Below are 16,023 nucleotides of genomic sequence, written 5' to 3'. Positions count from 1 at the left end.
AACGGATTAGTTGCTCTTGAAATTGTCTCCATATCTGGAAATGGCATTTGTTGATATCTTCTAAGAGTGGAGTTGTTTGAAATTAAAAAATTTTCAATTTCTAGGAGTGCTAGCTTTTTTAATTGTTCTTCATTAAGAATCAAACCTGAAAATAAAATAAAAAATTAATTAAATTAATATTTATGAAATATTAATGGATATTAGCTATTTTCCATAATTGAAATAATTAAAAAATGAGTAAATCGTACCGGGGTTATTTTGATATTTTTGTTGTTTGTATAGTATACCGTCTACTAACAGTTGCCAAGTGCTTTCCCAAACAAAATGAGGTGTAGATAAACTATAAGTAATCAAGATTGCAGCAAATAAATTTCTTAACTAATATCCGGTGGATGTATGACTTGCTTCTTTAATGGCTTCTATGTATTCCTTGTCATCATCTAAAAGACCTCTTTTGTAACATGCATCTCGAAAAGTTTCACACACAACTCCATCAACTGTTCGAATGTCTTCAAAACATTCTGGGCCTCTAACCTTATTTAATAATATTCTTAGATAGTAAGCCTCGTCGAATGCGGGTGGAACAGCATGAACTCTACCTATTGCAAAACCCCTTAGGCGAGGTTCCCATTTACGTAATTGTTTTTTCCAGACATACTTTATTAGAAACTCTGCGTATGTGAGTTTTTGCAAGGTCATGGTTCTTATTACACTCAAGCCAGGCGGTAAACATCAAAGAAGCATTAGTTGTCTTGTTTAAAATATCTTCAATATCTTCGTTAGCACCATATATTACCTGTTGCTCACCGGGTAAATAAAAAGCAAGTCTCATAACAGACGGAATCCTATAATGCACATCAAATGAAAATATCCTCCATGTTGCCTCGCATGCAGAGACATATCTACAATCATAAAACGCTTTGATTTCATCTAAATTAGGATCTGGGTTATCACCATTGTTATTTTGTACAAGAGAAATGTTGCTCGGTCTGGACCCTTATTAATGTATTTGAACAAATACTTTATCGACCCATCTTGATTACAGTTAATATGTGCTTGAAATTGTTTTAATAGAGTCTTGTTGTATGGAACAACAGTTATGTTATCCATCATTATATCTAACTTAACAACATATTATCCGTTATCTCTTCTTTTGTATACTGGAAAACCTTGCGAATCAACAGTTGTCTCATCATTAAACATTTTTGGGAAACTTTTGAAGCATTTTTTGTTTACTATGCACGAGCACTTTGGATTAGCATCACCACAGGGACCGTGAATCATATGATCAGATACAAGCTTGTATAGGTCTGGATCACTGTCTTTGTTTGGAATTTCAGCAGAAATAAATTTATCTACATCTTGTGGATTATGAATCTTGCTACATGGATGCATAAATATGAAAATATGAGCATGCGGTAGCCCCCTTTTTTGAAAATCTATCGTGTAAATAACTTCAACATACATAATAAAAGTAAATATTCCACAAGTTTTAATAGGTGAACAAATAATCTGTTTGTTTAAATTGAATTTTAAGTCTATACAAAGTAAAATATTAAAGTAGATTATGTTTATAAATTTATACTCATCAAATTAAATAAATTTACATGCTTGAACCTTTCCAAACAAAGACTTATCCTTCACCAATTTAATCATTGCATCAAGTTTGACCTTAAAAAGCCGACATAAAATATCAGGTCTATCCTTTGTATCCTTAAGAAATCTTTTAACTTCTGGCCAATTGGGATTACAGGTTATGGTTATGAAAAAATCGGGATAACCAAACCATCTATAGAGACACATAGCGTCTAGGTAGTTTTGCATCATATATCTTGCTCCGCTAGTAAATGAGGATGGTAGAATAACACGTTGACCAACAGTTGAAATATCAGTATTTCCAACAGATTGTATACCTCGTAAACTTTGGTAAGTATCACATCGAAGCTCATGTTGTTTACCGCGTATAAAATGTAATTTTTGTACCTCAATCATCGTATATTTGTCAACTAATATTTGCTGAAACAAACGCCTACCATTTAACATGGTTGAAAACGTATTTGGCCTATCTTGAATATGATAAGCAAAAAACTCACGCATTGTAACCTTCTTGCGTGCTGCGGTTGATGAAGATGAAACATTCTTATGAAGTATATTAACCTGATAACCATCCTCACCAAAAGGATAAAACAACGGGTGTTTAAGAGGTATATACGATGGATGAAGTTCACTTATACGCTTTAAGGAACCAGATTTCTTGGTAACAATTATTTCTCGGTTATCGACAACGTCACCAATCACCGACGATTAAAGCGGCAACTTCAGAATTGGATGATAAGTTATATTGTCTCGCATCATGCTGTCTTGTTCCAATAATACGCAACTTCAAATCGAGTTGTGGGTTTTCTTCAAAACAATCTCTTACCATCCAATAAGCTTGGACCAAATGATTATTTGAATCTAACATCGTCTTCAAATAATTAATAATATGCATCTCCAGCTCATCGTCCATTGAATTATTATCACTGCCCGCAAAAAAAAAATTCATTTCCTAAGATTATAAATAATAAAACTTATACTAAAAATTAATAACATAACAAAAGTGGAAGAATATCGTTTAAAGTATTTACCCAAAAACACCCTGACGGTTTGAAACCTCGTTTTCCGTGTCGTAAATGTAAAGTTGAGAAAACTGTGGTTTACAACCCCGTAATGGTAAAAGACTTCCCAAAAAATGATAGTTTTCACCGCTAAGTCGAAACGTATATGGCGAATTGCCTTTGTTTATAGAATGGTCAATCTTTCCTCCCATAGACGTAAACGAAAACATCGAATTGAAACGTCTAATGTTTTTCAAGAAATACTTACTGATGGCACTATCACCCTGAAATAATTCTAGATAAGTATCATCTGGTTGTCTAACATCGGGAAGTTCGACTTTTCCATTATAACAACAAAGGGAAAAAGCTCCTTCTTCATTACTACTACTTGGTTTATTAACTTCGGCTTTCCACAACAAAGCATTGCAACTTGGACACATAACGGATTGATTTCCATGATCAAGATTCTAGTAAAATTTAAATATAATAATTTGGAGTTACTTAAATAAATGATTTAAAGTAAATTATGAAATATATATCATACCTGATGATATTCCTTTAAAAACATCTACAACATTTTGATAATGAATAGTTGTAGCATGTTCATTTAAATCTGCCATAAGTATAGGTACTATAGGGGTTCTTTTTCTTGACCTTCTACGAAAGGTTGTAGACGACTCCAGAATGTCATCAACAACACAAGACGCATTTGATCCTTCTTGAACATTATATTTATTTATACGACCTGATCAATATTATAAAGGTTGTCAACAAAATATCGACAACTACACATATGATATTTCAAAAGAAAAAATGTAAATTAAATTTTTAATTACTCCGTATTAATTATATTATATGAAATATTATTTTGTGTTAAATTGTAACATCTTTAAGTTAACAAATTATGAAACGTTTGATTATACAATGTTAATATTATTTGTTGCTGTAAAATCCGGACGGAACTTGAAAATGTAAATAATTAAATATTTTTTAATAGAAGCCTTATTATTAAAATGAAATTATTCTTAAAATTTATTAGCATTCCATTTACTTTTAAGTGTTTCACTAAAAAAAAGAAACCTAAAAAATGTTAATAATAGTTAAATTTAAAACGAAATATACCTGAAGAGTTATTTCGGACACCATTTTTGTTCCTGTCAACGGAAGCAGTTCTTTTGGAATCTAATATTAATCGTCTTTCTTTCCTTTTGGACGCAGCAGAGTTCACAAATGGTGTTGATGTTTTAGAGTCTTGAAATTAAAAAGGTAATAATATCAATATTTAAGCATAACAAAAGGTTTTCAAAGCTGTTTACTTTTAAATATTTTAAAACACTAACCGTTGTTTAATACAATCGAAGAGTAGACATTTGGGGATGTTGACGGAGACAGGTTCTCCTTATTAGATTGTACACACGTTAATTGTGTGGATGAGTGTATATTTTTCAAATTGTGAAAATCTTGATTAACTGTATCGTTTAAAATATTAATCATAAACATGAGAAACAAAATTTGATGACGACAATACATAATGAACAACAATTTAATAACATACCAGGGACACAAGGAATAAATGAGTTATATGTTGTATGGGGAAAATAATTTTGATTGTTGCTTAAACCACTAACAGGTATATTAGAAGAACCTGCAATAGACATTTGATTTGTTAATTTTCATTTATAAATAAACTTTATAATAAAAATTAATAATTTTAATACAATTTACAAACTTGCAAATTGTATTACGCCATATGCTTATCATTTATTTAAAAATAATACAAAAAAATCAAAATAATAATTATAAAGAAAATGCAATATACCTGAACAGGTATTTTTTAGAACATTTTTCTTCCCGTCAATAGAGGAAGTTCTTTTTGCATCTAAAATTGACCGTCTTTCTTTCTTTTTGGATTTAGCAGAGTTGAAAAATGGTGTACATCTTTGAGGATCTTGAAATTACAAAGGTTGTAATATCAGTATTTAAGCCAAAATAAAGGTTTTAAAAACTAATAAAAATATTCAAAAAGTATATTTATGTTGAAAACAATTTGTAAATACTAACCGTTGTTTACTACATTCGAAGAGTAGACATTCAAAATTGTTGATGGAGACACGTTCTCCTTATTAGATTGTAAACACGATACTTGTGTTGATGATGAAATATTTTGCAAGGTCTCAAAGATGCGATTAACTGTAACGTTTTACATATTTAAAAACATAACGAGAAACAAAAAACTGATAAATAATATAGTAATAACGATTATTTTATTAACGTACCAGGGACACAAGGATTAAAGGAGGAATATGTTGGATGCGGATAAGAATTTGTATTATTAGATAAACGATCTATATTATCTTGGTAACTATTAAGCGTTAAATTACAACCACCTAAATTTAATAATATCAAATATTATTTTATTTAAAATGTGATTTCAAATAGAAAATCATGATTTAATAAAATTTACATACTTGCTTGATATGGTAGAGTGACAATCGGTGTTGATTGATAATGAATGTACTTTGTATTATTGGATATGGTAGACAATGGTAAACGTTGACTTTGGCCCACATTTAAAAAATGAAAAATTAAAATAATAACATAATTGCACCGTTACACAAATTAAAACCATTGAAATATCATTAATTGGGTAGAAAAAAATAAAATAATTATACCTACCACTATTACTTAGCTTATTTTGAGAAGATGAAGATCTTTCATTTTTTCGTTTCTTTTTGGATGTAGACATCTTCAAAAAATATAGATAACAACCCTCAAAGTTGCGTTAAGCCTACTTTACTAAACCATAAGATAGAAAAATAAAGTCTTATAGATTAAGCTTCAAAACACCATTAAATAATATAACTCAAAATGAAAATCGGTGTAAATGAAGAATACCAGAATATCTTAAACAATAAAATTTTAAACACAAAAACGAAAAAACCAAAATTTAAAAACTGCTTTCTTAAGAATCAGTTTTATATATCTATATATTTGGATTTGTATAAACATCAAAGACGGCACAATAGTTAAATAAAAATGAAATTGAAAAAAACAAAATTTTATAATTGGTATTTGTGAACGAAAAATTAATCCGGAAATTATTGTTTGAATATAAACAATGTTTGGTTTCTGCCAAACATTAACCTATGACATGCTTCACATCCTACCCAAAAAATTTTCGGAAAATAAATAGGGAATGTCGAAAATACTTACAAAATCAATAATTCAGTTGGTTTATAAAGAACATGTATGAAGGAACGAAAATTAAGTTATACTATTGAGGAAGTTTATTTATAATGAAAAATGACAAATTATATATACACAAAATAATATAAAATATATTCTTTGAATGGAACCAATAATTGTCATAATATTAGGATTTGTTTATTTTTGGAAGAAATATGCTAATAATAAATTAGAAATATGAGGACTAAAATAAAAAGAAATCCTGCACTAAATGTATGATAATACATTTTACGATATTATAGTTAATTTAATTATTAATTCCTAAAAATAAATAATATATAAGTATTCGTATTGAATAATTTAAAATCTTTTTTTAAATAAATATTTTATAGCATAGATAATTATATAGGAATTATTGTATAGAATAAATATTTAATGGCATTCAAGTTTAGGTTGTATATATTTGTTTCCTAATGAACTTCTCACAATAAATATTATAGGTAATAATTCTTACAAATATATATATATATATATTATACTTATAAAAGATACATACAAGACAACTAATGACAATGAACTTATACTTATAACCAAAAAACCATAACATAAAGTGATAATTAGTAGTACAAACCATACATATTTAATCTAACAAAATAAGTAGGATAATTTACATAAGTAAACCTAACAGAATATATATATAACCTGTTAGCAAAATTGTAGTGTTTAAACCCTAATGTATCAAAATAAAAAACAATCCATGATCAACTTCAACATCAACCAAGAACATCAGCGAGTATCAACGAATGAGTAGCCTCGTTGTACTCGAAAACCGCCAATGTGCCATACTGAAGCCGATTCAACCGAACAAAACTTGTCCAATTTCTAACCCTATACTTCTCATTATAGCCATTCAGTTCAATAACAATTTTAGTGGAGACATCAACACCATTTGGATTTATTAAAACCAAATCTGATTCGTAATCCAAGTTATTGTTCCGTGCAAACTCAACAGGCAAATACTATAAATAAAAGTAGAAATAAAAAGTTATTTGTTTGAACATCCATCATATGAAATTAAACTATTTGCATAAAATCAGTTTACTTACCAGCCTATCCCGTACTATCACTTCCAAAGTGTTATCTTCATGAACATGAGGAACAATAATATCCAAAATCGGCTCATCAACATCTTCCATACCAACATCATCTTCTATAGCAACATCGAGTCCTACAAATACACATCATATAAGTTATAAAGTAATTAATAAACTAAAGTGTACAAAAATATATAAGATATAAAAGTTTGATTAAAATACCTTCATCAAGGTTGTGAGGTTCAGATTCGGCATCACTTTCAATTTCTATAACCATTGGAACATAACCGAGTTCGGGATGGAGATTTGGACCAGTGTATACCAAATCATCATTAAAATTTACACGTTCGATACCACGGTTATCAAAAACATACATTCTGAATGTCCACGTACCTTGAAGACGTTGAAACACCAAATAATCATTAACAACAAGCTTACAATGCTTGGACAGGTCTTCCCACATACTAGTAAAACCAAATCTCGGAGTAGTCGGTTTGACACACTGAATGTATAGATTCCATTTTAATCCATCAACAAACTCAACAATGATTTCATCATACTGTCCTGGCTGTAAACTAAAGTAGCTTCTAACCTGATCATCTTTCAATGGCTACAAAAAAAAAAAAACAATAGTATTTTATAAAAGTAATCCTTTTATAAATGACTAAAAGGTTTGTTCAATATTTAATAACTCATTTACACCGTTACTTACAAGATATTTAAGAGTAGGGTAACGAACCACAACATCAACAACCATGTCGTCATGCACTGGATGATCTCTAACATAAACGAATGTCCATTCATTTTCGTTAATTGGAGAAAAAACCAAGACATCTCCAAACATCAACTGATTGTCTACAACAAATTGAGCCCACCCATTTTGAAAACATAACGTCCGTTTGTGAATTCAACTTGAATAAACCAATCTTTGTTTTTGTGATATAAAACAACCGGGTGCATATTAGCACCTGGTTCAAAAATATCTTGACAAAACACAGCTGGAAGTGTCTGAAATTATTTTAATGTGGTTGGTAAAGTATAATGCAAGAATTGAAACATAAATAAAGATTTTATCATACATACCGTCTCTCCATTTAAATTGTGATAGAAAATGCAAACCGCATGAATAACATTCTGTTTAGTTAAAATTTAATATGAGTTAATAAAAAATGTTAAAGACACTAACTGATATGTTATTATGTAAATTATATATACATATACTTTCATTAATAATTATATGACTATGTTAATATAGTAATTAGACCTATTAAAACATGTCTATGTCAAAATCTTAACAAAACAAATCCATTGACACATAACAATAATAAACTAAGAATCAAAAACCAATAAGTTGTTATCAACAAACTGATAACGCAATTCTGTTTACTTTAAAAATACAAATATTACAGTTAACAACCTCAAGCATGCAAAAAGAGTATAATCAGTTTATAAAATAGTTGAAGACGAACTAAATAGAAAATCTTGATGTTATCACTAAACCCTAAACAACAACATTAAATATTGTGACTAAAAATCATCTTCGGTCAATATAAATTAGGGCTATAAAGATTAGAACAGTATTAAATAAGAAAATTAACAAAATTAAAGTATCTCACATAATAGTACTTACATTCTCCATGGATTGATATCTATATGAAAGAGGAAGAAGGTTTTCGAAGAGATGAGTGAATCTTCTGTTCAAATGGCAGGAAATTCCAGAAAAATTGAAGTAATAGAATATTTGATGATAATTAACAATAATAATAAACGGAGAGTCATTTATTTTAAAAAATGTGTACAGAAAATATGGGATGGGCCTAATGGAATGGGCTTTTTGTATTGGATCATGTTAAAAGTTTATAAAATTAGGCAAAATCTTTAACAAAATTATAGAAGTTAATTAGTAATTTCTATTCCTAATTTGTTACCAAATTAAAATTTAAATTCAGTATTTTATAAATATATTGATAAATATATGTTACACTTAATTAATAAATAACATTTTTATTAATGTGTAACATTTAGTAATTTATTATACAAAATATTTTAAAAAATATACTATATATTTGTAATACAAAAATTAAAACGAAACCGTTGTATACAAAATTAGACATTAGACAAAAGTGGAAAAGCAAAAACTAATTTATTATTATATTAAAAACGTGTTAGAAATTAAAAAAGTTGAAAAGGATAAACTAATTTATTCACTTTAAATCAAAAAACACATTTTCGTATTATAAAAATAAAAGGTTATTTTAAATTAAATTATGTTTCGATTATAAAACATATTTTTTCACATTAAAAGATTAGTTGTATAGCATATTACAAGTTAATAGATTATATACTGACCAAACAAACAAAAGGATTATATTAACAACAATTCCAAATTAACCATATATTAACTCATAAAGTTTATACATAAATACAGATTTCAAAAATCAAATGTAACATTAAATATAGGTAAATAAAGTACCAGTTTACACAATGGTTGACATTAGATAAGCAAAGATAAGTTATATAATGCATAGGAAACATATGAGAGTATAGATAAAATCAACTATAATACATTAGCATATAAGTAAAAGGTTTGAAATTTAAATTTGTTTTAGATTAAATGTATAAAAGAAAAATAAAAAACATGTTAATAAACTAATATGAACTCTTAAGTTGTTTTCAAACTCAGACATGAAGCAAGTAAACATTAATTTAATAAAATTAAATCCATACATAAATATAACCAAACAACCAAAGAAGAATAAATTGTTCAAATCAACCAACATTCAAGCATACCGCGTTCAAAAAAACAAAAGAGAAAAACCAAACATAAAATATCCAAACCTCTCAAAAAGGTTAACATAACTGTAAACCTAAAAAAATGAAATTGTTCACTTAGATTACTTCTCCACTTTAGGAGTTAAAAGTGTTGCACCTTCACATGATTCACTGGTGGTCCCCATCTCTTCGGTAGTCTTAGATTTCATCTTAGTGGCCGACATGCTAGCATCATCTTCAACTTTAAAAACTTCCGTCAGTTTTCTCTTAAGTTTATCGTCAGAAGACGTTGACATTCCTTTTGTGTCAGTTGCCACATCCTGAGCATCAACATTTGAACTTGGAGTTTGATTATCTCCAATATCAGAAACATGTTATTAAAATAGTAAGAGCCAATACACAATCATGTTAAACATAACTATATTTATAAGTTTGAAGTATTATATCAAACAAAATATCCATACCTTAATAGAAACAGAACCGGATGACCGGAACTCATAAATAGATGCTCCCAATGTAACATAATTAGAATCTGATTGCTGATAAGACAAAAATGGAAAATAAACATATGTTTGTTGAAATAATTATGAAATTAAATTTAGGTGTTTAAATTAACATTCAGATTATATTATTACCAAACAACCATTAAGCCTTTTCTGTAACTCTGTGATAATATTGGTGTCATCAGTAAGCTTGTTTATACCATAGTCCTCGACATTGTTTATGAAGTTGAAATCTGCAATATCGACCTTAAAAGCGAATATCTTTTCTAATAGACAATCCAATTCAGTAGGGAATCCACCATTTTCTATCTTATTCTGTAATAAAATTAGATGACAAAGAAACAAATATAATATTGATCATTATTAAATTTACCATCTCTTATATAGATAACAATTTATAAATAATAAAGTATTTTAATTGAAAACAAACCTCATTTTGAGAATCAATCAATTCTTTTGCTGTTTTCTTAGTCAACATTTTAGCATCTCTATCAAACAGAGTTAACGACACAACGCCAGTGGAATCCTGCACCCTTATTTTGATCTTGAACCTACAAAAGTGTATAAATAGGCAAATAGAAAGAAAAACATATAATTTTACAATGCACTAATTACACATTTGAATTTGAATTCAATAAATACCTAGGTGTAGGGATAAGACTTAAAACATTGCATCTTACTGTTTTGCATTCATACTCCTTTCCACCTTCACCATTATTTTCTATGAGCTTACGGCTACAAGTATTACAACCAATGTAATACCATTCCGTATCTGGGCAGATTGCCTTAATTGTACCAAGGATAATGATACTTTTAGGCTGCATTATAGTACAAAAGTACTTAATAAATATTCAATTAGGATTGAAAGATAATTAGGATAAAATAAAGATTGTAATAATTAACTTACAAATATAATGGTACAAATATCACCGATGTTAAAAAAATCTGTTGCTCTAAAAAACTCATCGTCAATAAGCGACAGCATCTTTACCGGAATCGGTTTACGAACAGAAACATCATTGCCATTTAGCAGATCCACCAAACTACAACATTTAAACTTAAATGAATTTAGGAATAAGTAACATAATATGAAATTTAAAAACTAAATACATAAACTAAAACAATATTGGTTTAATAATATACCTATTTTTGTATTCTTCTATTTCAAATAAAAAGTCGTTTATAAAGAAACGGCTAACATTAGATCCAAAAGAATTCGACACATACACTTTCTCTAAAAAAATGAAAATTATACAACGACACATTAGTTTAAGTTAGCGATATGTTAAAACACAAGAAAGTTAAAAACAGCAGACATAGTTACCTTTGCCATCAGAACCAGTGTGATGTGCGAAACGGTCTATTAAAAATATTAATCTAACCTAGACACTCTAGTTTTAAATTTATAAACCTAGACTCTCCTAATGCTAGACCACTAGACAGGAAAGTGTACATATCGACCGTAGTAAAGCCTAATGAAGTCCGGATATCGAACCCAAAGGACACTAGCGACACCTAAACTAGACTCTGACTAATAACTTAAAAATAGATTTAATTGATTTTTGTGTTTTTTAATTATTATCTATTAATTAAATAATACTTAAACTAAAACTGACACGAACAAATAGGGGTAAAACTCAAATAGGGGGGACAACTACCTAGGTAAGGAATCCTACTAGTCAACTCGTAAACTCTCGGAATTTGATTTATGATTGGTACCGTATTCTAAAAATATGAAATTTAAGGAATAACTTAAGTACTCTAGATCTCCTCCCGGTCTCACCAACAATACCTAAGAACCCTAAAAATCATGTAAGCTCAACGGTTTAATGGTTCGGATCACCTCCCGGTCTATGCTAAGGTACCCAAAGATTAAATCACCTCCCCGTCTCTCTAATCACAATATACCCTAAGGCGTAAAGGGGTATTCTATTTAATTCGGTTATAACTCGGATTTGTAAGGATCTAAAGGAATCTAGGGTAACTCACTCCCGTGCAATCACTACCCAAACCCGCAAAAGACCAAAACAGACGACACTTAATTACCTCCCGGTCTCTCAAGTGGCAGAATATAAGGTATCTCTAAACTCTCAATTACCGTTCCTATGGAATACGTTAACTATATACCATAAACTAGTTACAAACACACAGTAAGTAACCTAATATGCATCCATACATGAAAGACGTTCACAAAGACGCATATGGAACAATAAATTGATCATAAACTAATACCAAATACGCATATGCATCATAACCAAAGAACAATAAAATCTTTACCAAAACATCACCAATCAATAATAATCAAAAACCAAAAGTAAAACGAGTCTAAAAAGTATTTATCCAAACCTATGCAGTATAACAGTTTAGCCAATCATAATTACGAATGAAACAAAGATTAAATATATATTGTTGTTTATCGAAAAAGATATATATATATATATATATATATATATATATATATATATATATATATATATATATATATATATATATATATATATAGTTCACCTACTAGCCTCCTTGCTTTCACTATTTTCTTTTTTTTTCTTGCTTCCGAAGTCCAGCAGCTTCCTTGATCGGCCTTCCCAGGGGCGGCCTCCCCTAATAATTGGCAAACCCTTTTCTTTTGTATATCTATTTTTTTTCCCGACTTCAAATTATCTTTTTGACATCTCTAGCGGCCCAAGACCACATGCTTCCTATGCTAACTTCTTTTCATCGGCCCATAACAAAGTAAATCATGGCCTACTTCCATCATTACACTCATGATCCACTAGCTCTTATTTGAGTTAATTATATTTCTCGGGCTCTGACTTCCAGATGGTGGATCCATTTAATTGTTGTAGTCATGCCAGTTTGACTCTTGATATTGTTATTTCACTACACCAATAAACAAAATTCATGAGTGTCTCATTTATCTCCATTTAGCTCACTCCAAGAATCAGTAAGTGAAAATATTAAAACCTTATAATAAGTTTGAACATAATTTAATATAATATAATTATTAAGTAATTTACCATAATATTTATTAAATAGATATGGTTCTCAATAAAAACTGACCAAAAGTTATTTAAATTCTAGGGTAATACTTGTAATAGTTATATATATTTTTGCTCATATCACAGTGTAATACTTAACTCTACCAAACTGCAGTACAATAATGGCCTGGCCTTCATCAAAATGTTCAATTACATATTTGGAGAGCTCAGACGCATAATGATCCCATAGTGTGAGATACACACAATTTTCACTGAAATTACATAAGCGTTAGAAACAGTCATAAGTATAAAGTTTATGAACAAAAATATGTAATCAAATGTTAGGTGTAATAGTAATACCGTAAATCAGATATCTCCATTGTACGCCTGTTTTTGTCCTTGACGTTAGAAGCATTGCTCTTGAACACATGAACCACATGACCAATAATATCTAACACAAAGAAAAATAAATAAATAAATAAATAATTAACAGATTTAATGAAAATCTAACGCTAAAATTATAAATCTATTTATTTGCATGTCAGAAAATTATTTGATATCAACTGTTGATTTCAAAGAAATATCTTTATTGATTAGTGATTCAAAAGAAATCATCTTAAAACCAAAAAGACGACCATCAAACTCCTGACATGAATTCACATGTGTGTTTGGTCCCAACACCATTTTTTTGGAACAGTCAATCACACGGTAGGTCGATCCATTTAAACCAACACTCGGATTAACTATAGTCAGAGTTGAGATTTCCTTGAGGAATATTTTGAACCTAAAGATATCCTGTTTGTAAACGGTTGCTTGGATTCGATTTTCCTGTCATTAAAGCAAAAAATATATATGAGAATTACAATTAAAATTCAATCAATAATTAGATACAGATTCATAATTAGATACGTACATTTTCATCCATTTATAAATCTAACCTTCAGAGTTGATGGTGATGTTTTGAGAACATCAGTCTCATTAAGCATGGTAAATTTTTAAGCTGCCATTGTCCTATGAATAAAATTAAAATATAAAAGATTAGAATAAATTATTTGAAACATAAACAAAATTATTAAAGGGGAGGAGCTTACATTGTTGGAGAATTTATAATTATGAAAAGAATGATAATGACTTATGTGATTACGTAGATATTTATATAGTAGAATGTAGAGAATATAAATTATGGTAAACGTATTATGTTTAGAAAGTTTCTAAATAAAGTTTGAATATAATTTAAGCGGTTTATTGTAATTACTTATTCCAAAAATAACTGATTGATTATATATAAATATTTAAGGTAACTTAAAACATTATTAATATAATGAAACGGGTTTATTGTAGATGATTTTTTCCAAAAAAAAACGATTGAAAATATTCTAAAATATATTCCTTAATTTAGGATTATTTTATGGTTAACGAAATAAGTTAATGAAATCATAAATTTTTTACTTAATTATTGTTATTATTGTCAATTTTAAAATAAATTGTTTGTTTTAAAAAAATCACAATTATGATTTCCAAAGCTTACTAAACTTATAATCTTAACAAAATTAACATTTCACAATTATGATTTAAAAAGGTTACTAAACTTATAATCTTAACAAAATTAAAAGTTTCTGTTATTTGTTTAAACTAAAAATAAATTGGCCGGAAAATAAATTAGAACGGAAATTAGCGTGAAATCAAAATATAAAGATTTGTATAACAAAACTTTAAAAACAGGTTAACCGGAATAAATTAATAATTGGACAAAGAAAACAATTATAAATTTAACAGAAATATATCCTGAGATTGGTCGGATATAAAATACTGATAATTCAATAAAAAAATAATACAAAAATGACCGGCAGAATATATTGAACGGAAATTAGCCGGAAATTTAAATATCAAGTTTCGAATAACAAAACTATAAGAACAGGTTAACCGGAAAATTTTAATACTTGAACAAAAAAAACAATTACAATTTTAAAATATAAAAAAACAGAAATCGGTCGGATATAAAGTATTGAAGGATTGTTAATTAACTTCTTAAAATTAAATATACAAAAAACAATACAAAATTTCATAAAATTATCCATAAATAGGTAGGATATAAAGTTCTTAAAATAAAATAAACAAAAACAATAAATAATTGACCGGAAAAGTCAGAGAAAATAAAATATGCGTATAACAGATTGGCCGGAAAGACGGAAAATTTGTTAAATAAACTAATTGTAAATGCAAAATTGGATTGTTAGTTATCTTGAATATAATCATCGGAGAATCAATTCCAAGGATTTTGATGTCTCCAATAGGCGCGCATCCGAACGGCGGAATTAGGGCTCGTATTGTTGGCAAACACTCTAGAGGTTCCATGGTGGATCTGAACGACGGATGTAGGATTCGTATATTCATCGGGAAGTTACAAAGAATATCAGTGGTGGAACTGATTGTAGATATCACCGGCGGAATTAGGGTTCGTATAATCATCAGGAGATTAGAGAGAGAATCGGTGGCTGCATCAATATTATTTGAGAAAAATAAACCGGGTTTTGTTATTTTGGGTGTTTGGAGAGCAGGACACGTGGCACAATATTAGACCTTATGAAAATGGTAACTTGATGACTAGATTGCACATGTGGACAACCTAGATGAAGGCCATGTGTCCACATTGTATTGCTTTAATAGTATTTACAGATTAGTTGAACCAACTTTTTTACTTCTTAATGCAATATCACATCAAATGATCCACCCGTGTTATGTAATATCACATCAAATAATCCTTAATAATTACGATTAACTCAACCAAACACTAACCAATGTTTTCATAGCCAGACTGGTCATCAATGTTGGTAATTTCGGACTTCTACAAGTCAGCGAACTTGAGGGACCAATATTAACAAGTCAGTCATAG

The 16,023-nt window shown here is 28.8% G+C and overlaps 1 protein-coding gene across 1 annotated transcript; it reads right to left on the bottom strand.

Annotated features, from left to right (window-relative positions):
* Positions 1–9,771: 9,771 nt before the first annotated feature.
* On the bottom strand, positions 9,772–14,116 carry LOC143622594 (replication protein A 70 kDa DNA-binding subunit B-like). The gene is made up of 11 exons (XM_077093698.1): positions 14,069–14,116; positions 13,859–13,958; positions 13,491–13,581; positions 13,296–13,402; positions 11,296–11,386; positions 11,060–11,195; positions 10,795–10,970; positions 10,583–10,703; positions 10,285–10,467; positions 10,114–10,188; positions 9,772–9,969 (listed from the first exon to the last, which is right to left on the bottom strand). The coding sequence occupies exons 1-11, from the start codon at positions 14,114–14,116 to the stop codon at positions 9,772–9,774; spliced, it is 1,326 nt and encodes a 441-aa protein (XP_076949813.1).
* Positions 14,117–16,023: the final 1,907 nt, after the last annotated feature.

This window comes from Bidens hawaiensis, unplaced genomic scaffold, assembly GCF_021521415.1.
Source record: "Bidens hawaiensis isolate Kalapana, Puna unplaced genomic scaffold, B.hawaiensis_p1.1 tig00000369_1, whole genome shotgun sequence".
NCBI lineage: Eukaryota > Viridiplantae > Streptophyta > Magnoliopsida > Asterales > Asteraceae > Bidens > Bidens hawaiensis.
The sequence above is the reverse complement of the archived record's forward strand: the minus strand, read 5'-3'. Positions and strand labels throughout refer to the sequence as shown.